Source organism: Olea europaea, chromosome 11 (assembly GCF_002742605.1).
Source record: "Olea europaea var. sylvestris chromosome 11, O_europaea_v1, whole genome shotgun sequence".
NCBI classification, from domain to species: Eukaryota; Viridiplantae; Streptophyta; class Magnoliopsida; order Lamiales; family Oleaceae; genus Olea; species Olea europaea.
In genome coordinates this window covers 9915487-9935219 of record NC_036247.1, presented here as the reverse complement: position 1 = coordinate 9935219, position 19733 = coordinate 9915487, and the positions used below count along the sequence as shown (strand labels likewise).

Sequence of the window (19733 nt, the reverse complement as noted above, 5' to 3'; positions counted from 1 at the left end):
TTTTCAAATGACTATTGTAGAGGTCAGATCTAAAGACATCAAAATTGGGGACAACCTTGTTGTGGCTGCAATCATTGACAAACTACCACCACCATAGAGAGAGTTCCAAAAGTCGATGCGCCATAAACAAAAGAAGACGTCCTTGTAGACCTTGATCGCTTGCATCCGCGTAGAGGAGGGAGCTAGAGGGCAAGATGTACGATGACACAAAAAAGAAATGGATATTCTAGCATGAAAGTAAATTTAATTGCGACAAATAATCACTTGCCCAATAATTAGTTTTCTACAAATAGTCAGTTAAAGCTAAGGAAGAAAAATATGAAAAATTATGGTAAATCTTACAATTGGGGAAACCTAAACTAGAAGATAAGAACCAAAGCCCTCCTTCTCAAAATCAAATTTATGATGCACGTTTTGTTTGTCGCAGAAGTTGGCATATTGCCCGAAATTGCATATTTCGAAAACAAAAGTATTTTCCTCAGGCTAATGTAATTGAAGAGCCACTTGTACAGTGTGTCAAAGAATGTTGGTCAGATTCTGGTGACAATAGGCAAGTCTAGTATGATAAAACATTGGTTCAAGAATGACATTCCATTCGAGGAAGAGAAAATCATCATGCTTGCTAATTCTAGCAAAATCAAGATTTATTGAAGTGCTGAGGTTGAACCGGAATTCACATATGGACATGTGCTAACTTTGAAAGATGTTTTACATGCACCATCAACAAGGAAGATTTTGATGTCAAGTTTTGTTCTTAATAAGGCTAGCTTTAGAATAATATAAAATATGATCAATATATGATTACATCAAAGAGTTTATTTGTGGTTAAAGATTATGCTTGTGATGGAATGTACAAATTGAATATTGAGAGTAATAAAACAAAATCTATTTAGAATAACTTTTAGAATATGTTGGTTCAATGTGTCATCCTCTAAAAGCACTTTCAAAATAAAAAATTCTTTTAAAAGTTAGGACAACTTCCTCAAAAATTTCTTCTATAAGAAACAAAAGCAAAAATTTTGACAAATAAGTCTTAGTTACATTTTTTTAGGGTCTGTTTGTGCTCCTTTAATTTCAAAAAGTGTATTATGGAATAGTGATTGATGTTAAAATATGTAGTTAAAAAAATGATTTTTTTTATTTATGTGTAATATTATTTTAATGAAAAATGTATGATTGAAAATGAGTACTGTAAAAAAATAATATGATAGAATGATTGATAAACAAATGCATAATCTATGTAAAAATACAAATAAGTTTATTTTTTAAAGGATGGATGTACAATTCTACATATAGAGGGAAAAGGTTGACCACTTAGATATAAATATCCAAATTTAATATTATTAGAAAGGATCAAAAGCTCAAATAAGTAAACAAACATTCTAATTTCAAAATTGATATTAATCCTATCCACCATTATTTAACCCATATTTGGTGTAAATTAAAATCAGATTTTTAATAAATTTTAATAAAAAGCTGATAAAATATGGGTTAAAAAATTATAGTTCTTATAAAACGTGTGATTAAAGTTATTTATTGACTTTGATTTAAAGTTAAAGTAAAATTTTAATCTATATCAAACCTATGTTTAGCTCTCATTTTTTTAAAATTCAGGGTCCGTTTAGTTTGTATTTCAATTTTTAGTTTTCAGTTTTGAGTTCGTTTTCAATTTTCTGTTTTGATAGTCTATATTAAGATTATTAAGTACGCGTTTGGTTTGTTATTTTAAATATTATTTTTAAAAACAGAAAAGTAGAAAACACGTTTGGTTTAAATTTTGAAAAATTATTTCTATTACATTTTTATTCCATGAAACTTGTTAATTCAGTAGATATAGAATGATTTTATACTAATATATTATGAAGTAATATATACACACATTTTTAAGTTAATAAATTTTATAATATTTTTTTGGCTACAAAAGTAAGATAAAAACAAATAATAAATTGAGTTCAAAATATAGGAATAAAAATAAAATTTAATGAGATAGACCAAAAATATTTTTATTTATATTCATTTAAATATATAATTTTAGAATTTTTATCTAAATAATCATTAAGAGCTTGAATTATTTTTATTTTTCAGTATTATTTAAAAATTTTATTATTGTTTAGAATTTTTTATTTTTAGAATTTATATTTTATTTTTCATAAGTTTTGGTTTTTAATATTTTAGAAAATTTCAATATTATTTTCGAATTTATTTTATTTTTAAAATTTAAAAATTCATTTATTTGAATTTTATAATTTTATTAAATAAATTTTTTTATTTAAACACTTGTTTTCTATGTTTTGAGTGTTTTCAATATTTTCACTAAAAATTTTGAAAACATAAAAAATGCGTTTTGAGCTTTACATTATAAATTTATCTTTATTTTCAAAAATATTAAATCAACCACGTTTTTAGTGTTTTGCAAAGCTGGAAAAGCCTTGAAAATAGCAAACCAAGTGCACGTTTGTTTCTTCAAATTCATTTTTAATCATACATTTTTTTACAAAATAATTTTACACGTATACTTAAAAACTTTCATTTATTTTTTAATCAAACATTTTCAATAAAGTACCATTCTATCGGGGTGCTTGGTAGGGCTTTTAAGCAAATTAAACTTATTTTTTTTTATAGTTATTTTACTATTTCAATCGTCGATTTTGAATTATTCTTTCACAGATATGATCAACTTTTACCTCCGATCAAAAAATAAATTCTCAAATTCCTATCAAACACTCTCTAAAATGTATTTTAGCCCAAAAATGATATTATCCCATTCAATTTCACATTCCAACATGGCAACTTCATCGTGTTACGATGAGGGTCTCCATGCCCAAATCCTGTTGGCGGAAGGCATGAACAACCCACGTGCTCCACCATTCCACCCCATTCCTCTGACATACATTATGCCGTATTTTAGTATTTTTTTTTGCAGATATTTTATTTTTTTATGGACTATTTTGAAAGATACAATGCACCCTGTCATCCTACAATCTCCGTCAACTTATATATAGAATTCTCAATACTGTGTGCCCGAACGTCTGTTTTCTTTCTTAAATTAGAAGAAAATGGTTTTTAAATCGAGAGGATAACTGTGTTGCATTAATTATTTTAAAAATGTCTCTATTTTTTATAGCAGAGATGGTATTAGTAAAAAAGTTAGTGGTATTTAATATACGGTCAATTTAGAACACAAAAGAATGAAATCTTGTTGAAAGATGAAAGTTGAATTCGTCATACGTTTAGTGTGTTGAATTAAATATATTTGAAAATATATAAATAAAACAGCATGTTCAGCGCGGTAACAAAAAAATAAATAAATAAATAAAAATAAAAAATTGAAGGAGATCGAATGGAAAAATTTATGCTTGAAGAATTTATAAATAATTTAAATTATACATATATAAAACAATTAATGATAGTACTTGTTCGTCTATTGTGATGCAGGTTAAAAATAAAGTTCGACAATTTATAAATGGCTTATAAATGTTGCCAAACGAGGTGGCAAGAATACTTGGGATCGAGTGAAAGAGATGGGAAATAAAAATTGGAATCAAGTATACTGAACCTTAGTCGAGTGAGCACGCCATCCAGAATTGAGTATCTACTCTTAATTGGATGCTCGGGTAAGATTGAGTAACGTGTGTGGTCTATGCATCGACTACTTGATGATATCTAAGTGGATGAATTTATAATAATATCCTACATAATTTTTTATATTCGTTTACTTGAGTGGCTTGGTAGAATAAAAAGGATTAAATTGTGTGTGAGACCTATATTCCACCCATATTTCAGTACCATTTGCAATGAACTCGTGAGCCATGTGAGTATATGGATAATTCTATATATACATTGTGATATCCATAAAAGTATCTATAATATACACGTGGAATTTCATTGTTAGAGGGATGAAAAATACTATTTTTCAACTCAAACAATGATGATATGCTACTTGTACATTATGAATATCATAATGTACATGTAACATATCTTGTGAGTATATATAGGGCTAATCCAAGAGCTTCGTGTACGAATGTAAACTTAGACATCGCTAGAGAAGTCCATGACTACGTGTTCACAGCTGAAAATTGACAATCTTATTGCAAGCTCATTGTGTATTTGGCAAAATAAAAGTAGTTTTTTCCTTTAGGTAACACACACCACCTAGGTCATAAATTTGTATGAATGCAATTTAATGACGTTTAATTATGTGCATTTATTTATCCTATTAGACTAGTGGAAACAAAGTGCCTATTTAAGAAACAAGTCAACCCATGTTTAGGAAAAGAAAGTGAAGGATATGAAGGGAAACTAGCGTTCACTTTGATTGTTATGTCAAGCATTAGATTGTTTGTATAATTGTTTGATTTGTTAAATAATAAATATATCTTAGTCGTTCTTTAATAAATACGATATTCATGGGGAGAGTGATACGATGACAGAAAACTTTTTTGATTCTTTTTTAATATTTATACAGTTTTTGTGAATTTTAATTGTACACTATTATAGAAAAATATTAATTAGGTAAGAAATAAAAGATTTTGGGATTACCATGAAATTAAGAGAACCAAAATTTAACGGTTTTAGCAGTAAAAAAGCAAAGAAGAAATTGATGCGCCATGACATTGTTTGGCATCCGATCTTAAGCACAATCACGACCCACCATAAAGTAATTAAAAAAGCTTAGATACGAGATCTTCAGGATCACAACTGAAGGTTGGATCATGGGGCCCATTCAGTCAGATTGACCACAAGGTCGTTATAATAATTAAAAAAAAAAAATCATCATAATTAAACTGAAAAATTATTCTTTAGTGACGTCAACACTTTCACAACAATCAATCGGGAGAAGGTACTAGTTACTCTTGACGCTAGCATTGTGTCTCCCATCGATCAAATAAAGAGAAAATACGTGTTGTCCTTGTTGTAAAGGCTCATTTAAAGGCACAATAATATCCCACGGAAGGCCAAACCAAAAAACTTTGTAAACATTACTATAAAACACATTTAAGTAAAAGCCTCCCTGTCATTGTAGCAAAACCCCACATTTAAATGTGAAAGCAAAATTAAATACAATTATCCTACCAATTTTTTTTCTTAATTTGATCTATTACTGCCACGTCAATTTTAATCATCAACAACATATGTGCAATTTTTTATTAGAACTGGCAATTAAACAAACATGTTGATAGACATATTATGTATAATTGAATGATATTCAACTAAGTTTTACACTTTTATGATATTGTGTTATAAAGAAGAAAGAAATTAAAAACATTATGAATTGTATCGTTCAATAGTCAATGAACCTTTCTGCATGAACATTGGAGGTTACATAAGGGTTTCCATAATGGACACCCGACGCCTCTCCATTGGCCGAGGCGCCTGTCGCGTAGGGGCTCACAGGCGCCTCGGCCAATGGAGAGGTGTCGAGTGTCCATTATGGACACCCGGATGTAGTCCCCAATGTACAACAAGCATAATACAGTTAATTCTATTTACCAGGTATTCTCTTAACATATTCCTTTCATACTATTTAATACCATTTAACCAATTCATCAAAAATAAAAATGAAAAAATCTGCACGTTGAAGTAAAGTTCAAACAGATAGTAAAATTACTAAACATTATTATTTGGTGTCGATTGAACTTAGATTTTTAATAGACTCGAGTGAAAGTTGATGAAATGCATTATTACAATTAATTATTGAACTTAACTCGAAAATTTAATCGAATTTTAATATACACCAAACATGGGCGATATACATGAATAAATAAAGACATAACTTGGCATGAATAAACTTGTTTTGAGGTGAAATGATCGAGTTTGATTTGCGAACTTCATAACTTTGATTGTAAGTCCTAAGATCAGCTGGTTCAAACTCGATTCTAAAATTTTTCAGTGAAAACTAGCCACCAATTCCGAGGCGATTTTAACATATATTTAGACTGATCATCTATTTTAAAACTTTTCAATTGAATTGATAAGTCAAAGTTTAATTTTAGCCCGATTTGATGACTATTATTTTGAAAAAAAGGAATTTTGAATAGTGACTTATTGGTGTAAGATTAAAATGTAGAAAAAATTTTAGATTTACGTATAAAATATTTTATTGTTTAAATATGTAATTAAAAATGAGTATGAAATTAAAAGAACTTTGTTTAAAAGGAGGACAAACATGGCCTTAGTTAACGTTGCAATTACCTTCAAATTAGACCATGACCAGGATTCAGGTCCAAACTGACCTTGACCAGTAAAATTCTCTTTGATTTCTTAGATCAAGTTTGATTAGTTAAAAAATTGATTAAAATTTAAGTTTAAACTAATAATTAATTTTCATCACGTATTTTATAGAACTTACAATTTTATCGTAAATTTCATTAACTTTTATAAAATTTACTGAGAGTATGTTTGGAACCCATTTTTATTTAAAAATGAGTATTTTTTAAATAGTAATTTTTTGGATAATGTATGATAAAAAATAGTGAAAAAATTTTAAGTTTATGAGGAAATATTTTAATAGAAAAATGTGTAGTTAAAGATAAATTTCAGAGAATGAGGAAAAAACATGGATTAAATAGTAAAAATTACACCCGATTAGAATTTTTAAGATTCAACTTCAAAAATTAGATTTATAGTTTTTATATACAAAAATCAGATGATAAAATTATGAAATATTAATGATAATATTACAAGAATTAAATTGTTTTACACATCCATCCCACTATTACCTACTCTCCCAAACCCTAATTATTTTCCAATCTACTCTTCTGCTCTCCGACAGTAGGATCGGAACCCCTTCCATTCTCTCTTCTTCTCCCATCTCTCTATACCCCGTTTCTCCAAAAACTGCCCCATTGACCACAGTCGTTGTTGCCACCATGCCCATATGAATGTGTCGCTCGTGATCTGTTATCTCATAGTATTTATTTTTACACTCTTTATATCGGTGCCCTTTCCATTCTCTCTTCCTCTCCCATCTCTCTTTATCTCCTCTCTCCAAAAATCAATGTTTTGAAAATTGATCCGATCATCTAGTGTCAAAAAGTTCAATTGAGGTCGAATCGGATGCAATAAATACATACAAAAATAATAAAATACTATGAAAATAATAATTTTAAATTTTTTTATATTAATAATTTGTTAATTAGATTCATTATTTTATAATTTGTTATGCTATTATCACACATTGAAAATTTACTAAACTATTGGATAGAAGTACGTCTATAAAACATTTGAGAGAGGTGCATCTATAAAAGGAGTATGTTATTAAATATTTCTCTATAGGCCTTTAAATTGTTGTTTATGAGGCCCATTCATAAAATTGAAATTTTTTAAATTAAAAAAAAGGGGAAAACCACGATCGGTTCACCGATTTTTGGTTAAACTAACTGGTTCAATGGGTTTTTAAATGATTCAGTCATAAGCGGTTAATCGGGATGATTGACCCGGTTTTGGGATTGGTTCCCGATTTTACCAGTTGAATCGATCGAGCCAGATCGATTTTGATAACATTGCCAAAAATTGCATCGTCGCAATGAAGCTGCGTCGAAATGTTGCCCATCTCGATACGTCGCCTATTGATTTGAGAGCGACGTTATCTAAGATCTTAAAGCAGCATGATTTGAGATACGCAGATGGGTTTAGATGACGATGGGTTTGGATGGCGCAGTGCAGTGGTGATGGTTTTACGATCGCTGTGGTTGCGGTATGGTGTGGTTGGCTATGTGGTTGGTGGTTGCGGTATGGTTGGTTGGTTGATGGTTGCTGTGATTTGTGGTTGTGTGGTTTTTCCGTTGTCGTGATTTGTAGGGGTATTTATGATTAATTATTTGGTTGATTAAAACTAACAAACTTGTTAATTTATGATAAAAAAAAATTATGATTGTGACTCACAATTTATTAGATTGTGATCGAGAAATATATTGTGATTATTTAATTTGATAATTTGTGACCATTAAATAAGTTATGACTTATAAAATTTGTGATTTGTGATCGATAAACAAATTGTGATCTATGAAATTTTTTATTTGTGACCGATGAATAAATTGTGATTTATAAAATTTTTTATTTGTGACCAATTAATTTGATAATTTTGACCAAATTGTATAAAAATGTGATCTTAATATATTTAATTAATAAAATATATTTTTAATTAATTATTTTATAAATAAAATTCAATTACTATCTAATTTTTGAAATTTTAAACCTTGTTTCTTATTTTTAAAATGGGTAATATCTAATCTCTTACCTAATTAAATATCTAATTTTTATATTAATCAAACTGAACTTAACAAAGCCGAACATCGTGGCTCACGTCCCCATCATGATCAAACCTTGGCCCCACCAAAGTTGCACAATAAACATTCATTCACAAAGTAATTAGTGCAAAACGTCATTACCTTCTAATGTTACTGTGCAAAACATCCACACATTTGATTTTTTGGCATTCTTATCTTCACCTTCATTTTTTTATTGAGAAAATCATCATTTTCATCAAATTTCATTTGTAAAATGACAAATAATCCCCCATTTAAATAAGACAATAAAAAAGAAAAGAAGAGCTAAAGAATAAATTGTAATCACACTTCCAAACCTTTTTAAAAAGAACAAATTAGTCCAAAAAATTTATTTAAAGGATAATTAGTACAAAACGTTACTATCTTTCATTATTATTATGCAAAACCTCTATATCTTTCACTTTTGGACATTTCATCCTTATTTCAAATTTCATTAATAAAAATCGTTATTTTCATTTATTTTCTCAATTAAAAGTTGTAAAACGGCTAGTACTAATTTTCTTTTTTAATTATTTATTTTTACTTTTTTTGAAAAAATTGAAAGTATGGTTGCAATTTGTTCTTTATTTTTTAAATTAATTAATTAATTTATTTATAGAGGAGTATATATTTATCGTTTTACAACTTTTTATTATAAAAATGAATGAAAATAACATTTCTAGCAATAAAATATAAAAATAAGGATGAAAATGTCAAAAAAAAGGTAGGGACGTTTTGCGTAATAATAATGAAAGGTAAGGACATTTTATGTTAATTATCCTTTTAATATTTTATTTATACTCATTTGCACTTTTTTAAAAAATTTGAGAATATGATTTTTTTTTTTATTATTTTATTTAAATAGGAGGAATATTTCTCATTTTACCCTATAAATTTGATGAAAATAAAGATTTTCATTCATACCTGTTCTCCATCATGACCTCGTCCAACAAACTGAGGGCATTTTTGTCGAATCACTTCGCTAATTCTGGGGGCCGGAAGAAATTCTACACATTCTTATGGATTCGCTGACTTTGACACGTCATTATCCAATGCCTTATCTCCTCCATGTCATCAACGGTTCAGATCAGTCGTTAAATACTCATTCGACGGCTGGAATCCAACGTTCTAGACAATTCGAAAAAACAGACCACCACTCATTTTTGTACGTGACCCGGTTCGATTCGATTCGATTCGATTCGGTTCGGTTTGACTATTTGCACCTCACCGTAACTTTAATCACTGTAGAATTTATAAAATCACGCTTAAAAGTGTAAAAATGTTTTATATATATAACTGTACATTCACCTGCAGATACAGAGAGAGAAAGAGCATAGAGCGCAGAGCAAGAAAGAAGAAGAAGAGAAGAGCGGGCTTTCGGTGCGGCTATTTGGGGAGAAATCTGAGATTAGAATCCGAGCCGTTACCCCTTCTTATTGTGTTTTTTCAATCCGTTGGATTGTTTGAATTTATCCGAAGTTCTTGTTTCAAAGGTATTGTATTTAACGGAAAGAGGAAACGATGCTTCAGATCTGGCCGTTTATTGAGCTATTGCGTTCAATTTGTATTTATATTTTACGATTTATTTAGATAGTTTGGTACTTGGATTAATTTGACTGGATTAAACGGGCTTTATTGCCGAAAGGAGGAATTTTCATAGTATTTGTGAAAAGTTTTTACTATGTATGAACAAGATTGAGTTTGTCATAATGCGTAAAATGTTAATAATGGCATGGATTGAGTGTAGAATTAATGAAATTGTTAGATTACATTCGGTGGGTAACATGTACATTGCCGGGAATAGCTGATTAACCTTTTTCCCCCTAGAATATGTTATAGCTTCATAGTGATTTGATATTAGTAGTTGAGGCAGAATACTCTTTACCAAACCTTGTAAAGCACTTCATAATCCGTGCTTCCCCCCCTGCCCCCTCTCGTTTGATAATTATTTATTCCTTGAAGGAATTTTGAATGGTTAAAGGTGGCTGTTTTGAGTATGAATGCTACAAGCTATTTTTCCACAGGATCTCCCCTACAGTATCGTCATCGCGGTAGAGAGTTTCTTTAAACACTTGAGTCCACCTGAGGATGAGTTTCCTGATCTAAGATCTGATCCGGTCCTTTTCTTGTCTGCAGATTGCTGTCTGTTGCCTTGTCTGAATCACCTGATGGCTCTCTCAATGTAGTGATCCGATATTTCTCGCTCTCCTTAGTTCTGTGTTTTAATATATCACGGCCGTTGTCTGTTCTGTTTTCTGGTATTGTTGGTGGCCGGCAGATTAGATCTTTGTTTTCTGACAGATGGTCATTATTGTATCAGATATTTATCTGGTTCAATCACAATCGGCATCTGAGTTTGGCGGTCAATTGAGAGTGACTGAAAGGCTCTCTTCCTTCGCCATCTCTGTTGCCGGCTGTGAGAAGAACCACCGCGGGTCTTTCTCTTCTGTTTCTGTCTTGTAACTTCAATAGCCCTCTTCAGACCCAAATGGCTGTGGCACTTTTCAAGAGTCCGTTTGGTAACAGGGAGTACCATGAAACCAATAGGTCTGAAGGGAAACCTGCTGGAAGGAGACGTGTTTTTGTGCAAACTGAGACAGGTTGTGTTCTGGGAATGGAGTTAGACCGGAGTGACAATGCAAATACGGTGAAGAGGAGGTTGCAGCTTGCCCTGAATTTTCCCACTGAGGAAAGTTCTTTGACATTTGGTGATATGGTGTTGAAAAATGACCTCAGTGCCGTTCGAAATGACTCCCCGCTTCTTTTGACACGGAATGTTATGCATAGAAGCTCTTCAACTCCCTGTCTGTCACCCACTGGTAGAGACATCCAACAGAGGGATCAGAGTGGCCCGATAGAGATACTGGGGCACTCGAATTGCTTTGCCAAGACCAAACAACTTGTTAAGGAAATTGTCAAGGCAATGAAGAATGGAGTTGATCCACTCCCTGTTCATAGTGGGCTTGGAGGGGCGTATTATTTCAGAAATAGCAGAGGTGAGAGTGTTGCCATCGTGAAGCCTACGGATGAAGAACCGTTTGCACCAAACAATCCCAAGGGCTTTGTTGGCAAAGCTCTTGGACAACCAGGCTTAAAACGTACAGTGAGGGTTGGGGAAACAGGATACAGAGAGGTGGCTGCTTATCTTCTCGACCATGATCATTTTGCAAATGTGCCACCCACTGCATTGGTGAAGATCACCCACTCGATCTTCAATGTTAATGATGCTGTGAATGGAAACAAGCCTCAGAGCAAGAAGCATGTCAGCAAGATTGCATCCTTTCAACAGTTCATTCCGCATGATTTTGATGCCAGCGATCATGGAACCTCAAGTTTCCCTGTTTCCTCTGTGCACCGCATCGGTATATTAGACATTAGAATTCTTAACACGGATAGGCATGCGGGTAATCTTTTAGTTAGGAAGCTTGATGGTGTTGGGAGGTTTGGTCATGTGGAACTTATTCCTATTGATCACGGCCTCTGCTTGCCTGAAAGTTTGGAAGATCCGTATTTTGAGTGGATTCATTGGCCTCAAGCTTCAATACCATTCTCAGATGATGAGCTTGAGTATATAGAAAATCTTGATCCTAGTCAGGACTTGGAGATGCTGCGAAGAGAGCTCCCCATGATCCGTGAGGCTTGTCTACGTGTCCTGGTCCTGTGTACAATCTTCCTTAAAGAAGCTGCTGCATTTGGGCTTTGCCTTGCTGATATAGGTGAGATGATGAGTAGGGAGTTCCGCAATGGTGAGGAGGAACCTAGTGAGCTTGAGGTTATATGTGTCGAGGCAAGACAGTTGATTGCTGAGGACATGACTCCTAAGGCTGAAGCTGATGGGGAGGAATTTCAATTTCACATAGATTACGAAGATGGAGGATCCGACTTAACAACGAGATTGGCCTCTGAGGACTTAATGGCAGATACACCTTTTTGCTTGGGATTTGGATGTGTTCATGCCTTTACTCCCCTTTCGAAGCTAGAGGAAACCATTGAAGAAGAAGAGGAAAGTGATGGAGAAGAGGTGGAAAAGGAATTCACCGGGGGTCCTGCCCTTGAGAGGATCCCGACTATTTCGAAGCTATCTATGTCGCTTAAAAATACAAACTTAAGCGAGAAGATCCATAAGTTCCCAAATTTTTCTGGAGGAAAACCTGACCATGGTTATCTAACTAGTTCATCTTCGGGTCATAGGAGTGCGAATGAGCAGCTTCCCACAAGTGTGAGCTTTGTGAAGCTAGCAGACATGAATGAGGAAGAATGGGCAATGTTTTTAGAGAAATTACAGGGGCTTTTATACCCGGCATTTGCTAAGCGCAAGTCTGTGACGACCCTTGGTCAAAAGCAAAGACAGAGGCTCGGGACGTCATGCCAGTTTTGAGAGAGTTGCTACTACAATAATTTGCTATTGCAGTTGGGAGAATAAGGTGACGGTCTTTGAAAGGACTTGTAGGGTAATTTGGTTTATGCTTTCTCGTAGAAGTTGCCCTAGGTGGGAGTATTAGTAAGATGAAGTGATGTAAATATTCTTTGGAAGCAGCCGAGGCAAAGCTCTTTGTAGATTGGTTATGTATTTTTTCCTTGAACGTTTTAATTTGTTTCATTCTCTTGTCGATGTTGTTGAATAAATAATTTGTAGAATGACATTTTAAAGAGGAAAGTTGCATGATGTAAATATTGATCCATGTTTACAGTTTTGTTGCTATTTCCATTGGTTTACTTGCGTTCATCCTTGTTCAGCTTTGTGTGTCTTTAGGTGTAAAGTAAATCTTTGCATGAACAAGTAGTTATTATTTCTGCTTTGTTTGATGGTTCAATGGCTATTTATTTGAACCTTGGTTTTTTGATGAGAGTGGAGAATTATAAATGTTGCTGCCCTATAGCATTATTTTGAGGTTTTATAGAATTGTACTATGTTGATCATTTTTTTTTCTAGCAGTAACTCTTGGCCTTTCTGTTCGAGCAGCCTTCAGTTTTTATATTGGTTTTTACAAGTCTCGAAGTCAGAATTATTTTATCACCCATTCTAGATGGTTAATTTTTGTATCGCTACAGAGAAAACGTAACACAGATTCCTCCGAGTGTCACAAATGACATAAAGAAACTTCTTTGATGCTGATTCTCAAAGCAGCAATGAATTCAACTATCAAGGGCCCCTCATCAAAAGATGACACAAACTATTCGATGCTGTACCTCTGAGTTTGACGTCTTAGTTAATCTAGATTCATGATGTTACTCTGTATTTCGAAAATAAGTTCACGAAAACCATCAATATCCTGATTTGAATATTTGATGGTAAATTTTCTCGATGTTATCTTGTCAATGAAAGCAATCAAAGACGAACTGAATGTACAATTTAAAGATAGCTTAGGAGATAAGCAGATTATAGTTTGGTGAAAGTCTCCATCATCAGCAGTCATATCATGCCCATATTTGATAACCTTTATTTTCAAATTCCTCCTTTTTTGACATACTTTTTTCAATTATACGTTCACACAATAAAATATTTTTCATGTAAATTCAAAATTTTTCCATATGTTTTAATCACACTTTATTCTAATAGCTATCATATTGGGAAGATGACTATATGATAATATAACTTGGAGGTCTAAAACTTGGCAGTTGGCAGGCTAGTATGCTGGCCTTGATTTGTATTTTTGTATTATACTGCAAATTGTTTTGGATTGTGACTTTTATTGTAAGTCTTAACAGTAAGTATACACGTAGGAAAATTCAAATAAAACTTAGTTGGTTTGTTGTTTCATATAGAGTTAATATTCGGTAAAACCAAATATAATTAGAATATTATTTAGATAACTGCTGAGACATTTACATAATCTGTGTCATAGATAGCTCCTCAAAGAAAAAGCATTGTGTCAGTGATTAACAAACATAGGCAGCATTACAACATTTTCTTTTCCAAATCAATCAATAAATTACACAATTTATATTTTAAATTAGTCAAAAAACTCTCCGAAAAACGGGAAAAATCCTGCTGCAGCCATTCTACCTGAACTGTATATGAAACAACATATATCAGACATGTCTCCAAGGCCTTTCTGCAAGATTTACACACTCACTATATCTGTAACAATCAACAAGATGATCAATTGTCATTCCTGATGCCCCCGGGGCACATCCAAATTAGCGGAATAATCACATTGGGGGGTTCTGGAACCAAGTGTGGGGAGTTCGATTCCTGGTGGGAACCTTTGATCCAATAAAGGAGGAATTATTGGTGGATTAATCACTATCCAAGGCCTTTCTGCAAGATTTACACACTCACTATATCTGTAACAATCAACAAGATGATCAATTGTCATTCCTGATGCCCCCGGGGCACATCCAAATTAGCGGAATAATCACATTGGGGGGCTCTGGAACCAAGTGTGGGGAGTTCGATTCCTGGTGGGAACCTTTGATCCAATAAAGGAGGAATTATTGGTGGATTAATCACTATGGAGAAAGGCTCCTTTTGGGGAAAGAGTAAAAGTCGTGTGGGAACCTGGGAACTAACAAGGGCATATCCCGCGATTTACCTCCTTGAGCTGCTGAGGGGCCGGAGGTTCAGGGACGAGGATATAATCTGGTGCAAGCTGGGACACCTCGTTAAAAAAAAAAAAAAAAAATTGTCATTCCTGATGCTTGCATGAACGAATACACGAACGGGCCCCACTAACTGGAACCCGTGTTTCAATAAGTCCTTGCTCATGGACTCAGCTTTTGGACTCCTCAGGGGTACATTTCTAGGGTTTTTGAATTTGTTGATCACTGGTTTGTAACTAACATAATCCCACATGTAGCTACTGAACGACCCAAATTCCCCCACAATCTGTAAAAGGATTGAACCGTATTACAATTACGAAATATGTCACATCCTGGGATAGTCCATTCTATGCTACAAACGATCTTTTTCTCTTTTTTTCCCCCTCCTTTTAATTCGTAAACAAGTTAGAAAAAACTTGCCTTTGTTATGCATTTTGCATTGTCTACTGTTCGCGAAATTTTGTTTATTCCGATTTTAAATCCACCGCAAGTGTACGGTTCGTTAACAAATAGTAAAATGGACTATAAGTCCAAGTATCGATCCCACGAGGGTCGAATTAGTTCGAATTAATCTAATATGACCTTAATCGAAACTCGACAAACAAGCACTTTAACTAACAAAATGTAATTATTGATGCAATTATGGGCGAAGAATTATACTAAGTTCAAAGTAACTTGGATGCAATTTAACTAAAATTTATAGAATTAATGGATGTTCTAACTCACTAGGATCACAAATCCCCAAGCAATACCCATTCAATAGTCATTTATGCAAATTTGACACACAATTCCACAAAAGATGAATCGATATTCCTATTTTAATTTAGCAATCTCTCTCAAATAATGTCAAACCTATCCCAATATATGATTCGACTATATTTCTATAACGAATACTAATATACCGACATGCATTATAATTCACGAATATCCAATGATTCACACAAGGCATAGATGTATATTTATATCCTCTATCGGACCTTATGACGATTTATACTATGTCGAACCTATTTTCCTTCTTTCGAATGCATAAAACCGGTCACCACAATCATATAATCACGTACACAATAATTATATGAAAATAAAAACGAAATAAATTAATCAATTCCGGAATTTGTGTTCACATACGTCAAAAATCCAAAACAACAATTAAACGTAGTATTACAAGGTTCATCGATCTTCTAATAGTAATAAATCTAGCCTAACATTCTAAAAAGACAAAACTTAAAAGTATTTGAAGAAACGACATTACCCGTATCAATATTCAATCCGATCATCAATTGGCGCGATGTTGTTCTCTTATTCTCTCCCTTGTTTCTTCTTCAAAATCTCTCAAAAACATGTAAAAACGGCATCAATTTCGTTCTGATCGAGTTTTTGTATTTATAGAACCCTAAAATTGTTGTTTCCATAAGAGTTTCGGGAAAAAAGGAAACTAAATTTTTTTCAAACTTTTGTTCTATGCTAACCGCATAGAGCAATTCTATGCGGTCGCATAGAAGAAATTTATCAAGCCTATTTGCTTTCGGTATGGTCCTATGCGACCTCATAGAGGATAATAATAAGCGGTCGCATAGGACTATCAACTATGGAGAAATTGCATTTTGGTCCTCCCACTTGCATCCTTCATTTCTTGCATCTTCTCTTCATTTTTTTCATTTCATCACCCCACGATATCGTCAATTGGTAATTGATCTAATCAATTTCTCGATTTGTTCATCGGATCAACTTTTGGATATTTGCACTTTTGGTCCCTGAACTTTCACGTTGCGTCACTTTAGTCCTTTTTCACGTCTTTTCTCCTGAATTTCAACATATTCATCGTTGTCTCCTAAAATTCACAAATGTACAAGATTAAGTCATAATTCAATCATTTTGCTCGTATTTAAATCATGTTTGTGATCTAAATAAGTGTGCAAAAACACACTTACCATCTACTATGCACCTAACTCTGCTTTCTGCTAAAGTTAGCTCTTTATGGGAGGCTATTTCAAGAATCTCTTTTTCGCCCATTTTAGATACATTGTTCGGATCAAAACCAGCAAAAGAATCTCTGTGTTGTTATCCACAACACAAGATTGCGTTAAGAATCTGAATTTCGTATTAAAATAGATAGATTTAATTCAAATTATAAGCAGAATTCTTACTTCAGAAGTTCCCTCCTTTTTAAGATTTCTATCCAATTGAAATCCATTAGCATCCCAGACATTGCAAGTACCTCAAACAACTGATTGTCATCATAAACTAGAACTCCCCAGCATTCGTCGTGGAATTGTACATAAACATCTTCCGTTCATTAAATCATTTGGTATTCATATTACAAGTATCCAGAGTAGTCACTTGAATCAACGCATACAAGGAAAAACCATAATCACAACTTTTGACCCTTGACAATGCTTAAGTTTAAGATTCTAGATGGGATGGTTGAATAGCATATTAATAATGAAAATATGGATTTTGTTTGTCTTTTCACATTATACAGTACTTAGAGCTTATGTTGCATAGTTCATGCCTTTGCTTTTTGTAGAAGTGCTTTCCGAGGAAGCCACTCTAGGCCAACTTCTTCTAAAAGCTCTTCTAACAAGAGGAAGCACCTTCCAAAAATTATTCAAATAGGCTCAAAAGCAATTTCTTAATTTCATAAGCAACTTTTGACGTTTCAAAAGCCTTGCCAAATGGATCCTTCCAAACTAAGAAGAGTCACATGAATCAATGCTGTGAGGAAAAACCATAATCACAACATTTGACACACAACAAAACTGAGGCTCTTAGACAAGTTAGTTTAAAAAAATACTAATACCAAAAAATAAGGATTTTGTTTGTAGTTTCGTATTGTATTTAGCCCCTATTTTGTGGGAATCAGATTTTTAGTAAATTTTATTAAAAGTTGATAAAATGTGTAATTAAAAAGTTGTGGCATCCACGAAACATGTGGTCAAGATTAATTGTTGATTTTGACTTATATTAAATCTAAATTTTTATTTCTACCAAACAGTGATATAGTCTTTAAAAACTGAGAAGAGTCTAATAAATCAATGTGATAATCTTACCACTATTGTTTGTAATCCAGTTGCACCTCCTTATGCCTCCTTCCTCAGTAGGAGTTGCACTAGGTTGACGGATAATTTTGTTCAGGTTGTACTATCAGTCGTAGTGCTGATAAGATTTTCTGATCAAGCGGAGTGGAAGAATCTGCTGTTAAGTTAGAATCAGTTGAGCTGTGTGACAAAGATAATGACAAAGATGATAAAGAAAGAGGTGAACAAGTTTTATGTCTCCCAATTGGGTAAATTTTTTTGAAGAGTTTGGACAAAATGTTACAGTTTGGTTTTTCCTTTTGTTTCTGTTGACACATAAAAATTCAACCCAAATCGAACAGCCCAGAGAATAAAACCCAATGGGAGGATCCCCAAATCAGATAGCCCAAAGAACGAAATCCAATTGAACGAATCAAGGTGAATGCCCAAATAAGGGGCCCAATAGTGCGGTAACGCCATCGTCCAAGTTTGCAAGTCGCTCAGAGTCTGAACGAATAGAGTGGCATACGGTCGTCCAAAGTCTCACCCAAATGTTCAAGTCGCCCAAGGTATCAACAAACATAACGCATTATGATGCAGTTGCTAAAGTAACTTTATCACGTTCCACGACTCGAGGGGTTCAATCCAAAGCGGTTGAACGATGCAAGATAATGGCAGCAGTTAAAAGGACAGTTGCATGACAAAATGGCCACTACAAAGAAAGTGGGTAGTTATAGGGCGATCAAGCAGTTTTTTAGAGCAGTTAATCACAAAGGGATCGCCTATGAAGTATAAAAGAGAGAAAGAACTTAGAAGAAAGGACCGAATCCAAAACTCTCGAACAGAGAATATGTAATTTTCATTCCTTTAGCTTTTAGACTTAAACATTTCCTTTTCTGTAACTCGTGTGCTTGCGCCCCTTGGAGGCACGTTGTTTTCCGTTTCCAATTGTAAAGTTCATCGCCAATAAAAAGAACACCCCTTTTTGGGACTTTGTCTCAAGAGGTTTCGTCCCTTACACAATCGTCTGATCCTCTTTAATTGTTAGCGAATTAAACCGCGCGAAACAATTTGGCACGCCCAGTGGGACAGTGGTGTTAGGTGTTGAAAGTGCAAAAGGAGAAACAGCATGCCTCAGAGATCCGACAAGGAAGGAGCAAGTCAGGGAGGAATCCAGTCTGTAATCGAGCGATATGAGGAGCAACATGCCTCTCCACGAACAGATGGACAAAATCAGAGTAGTAACAGTCGTTACGAACCAATGACGGAGCTGAGTCCTCGAACCATGTGTGCATTGCTTGGAGAACTCACGCAAGATGTCGTTGAGCAGGTAAATCTTCGAAGTATTCATAATATGGAAAGATTTACACAAAGTGGTAATGCACACTATGACAATATGGCCAAACAACTAAAGACATTGAACGAAACAATGAATAAGTTAGTAGGCCAAATATGTCAGCCGGCTATACCTCTCACAAGTCACTTTCAAACTAGGACGATCATAGGACATAATCCTTCGGTCCCAAATCCAAGTCAAGGGGTAGAACCACTTGCTGGCCCCTCTACTTCAAACTAAGGAGGTGCTACAATACCAAATCAAAGTAGTAGTAGTGGTATGCCTAACTTGGGGGGTAATCCAAACGTGAGAGATAATGTCCTAAACAATGGACAGAATATTCCACGTGGTAACGAGGGGGTAGATGTCCAGGCTAATGGTAATGGCCCTAATTATGGTAATTTTGTTGCCAATCAAGGACCAAACATCAGACCTCATGCAAATCAACCGGTTAATCAGCCTGTAGGAATTCCATACGATCCCAATGTCATGTTGAGGAACCAGATCATGGAAATCGTGCAGGATCAGATGGCCTTTGGGGTGCGTCCTGTCATTAGACCGACTTACACAAAG

At 33.8% G+C, this 19733-nt stretch overlaps 1 protein-coding gene and 1 pseudogene across 4 annotated transcripts; one reads left to right on the top strand and one right to left on the bottom strand.

The window, feature by feature from the left end:
* Nucleotides 1-9566: 9566 nt before the first annotated feature.
* On the top strand, nucleotides 9567-12988 carry LOC111403307 (phosphatidylinositol 4-kinase gamma 7-like). Of its 4 annotated transcripts, XM_023031757.1 has the most exons (3): nucleotides 9568-9760; nucleotides 10292-10318; nucleotides 10404-12988. In XM_023031757.1, exon 3 carries the CDS (start codon nucleotides 10756-10758, stop codon nucleotides 12643-12645), a length of 1890 nt encoding a protein of 629 aa, XP_022887525.1. In that variant the 5' UTR covers nucleotides 9568-9760; nucleotides 10292-10318; nucleotides 10404-10755; the 3' UTR covers nucleotides 12646-12988. The 4 variants fall into 4 exon arrangements, with proteins under 4 accessions (XP_022887522.1, XP_022887525.1, XP_022887524.1 ...); XM_023031754.1 differs by lacking the exon at nucleotides 10292-10318 and having other exon boundaries at nucleotides 9567-9760; XM_023031756.1 differs by having other exon boundaries at nucleotides 10292-12988.
* A 1312-nt stretch (nucleotides 12989-14300) lies between these two features.
* Nucleotides 14301-19733, bottom strand: part of LOC111404440 — a 13111-nt pseudogene continuing 7678 nt past the window's right edge.

What these genes read in the sequence shown, in the direction of transcription:
- LOC111403307 (XM_023031754.1), top strand. Translation starts at nt 10,756, where the DNA reads ATGGCTGTGGCACTTTTCAAGAGTCCGTTTGGTAACAGGGAGTACCAT.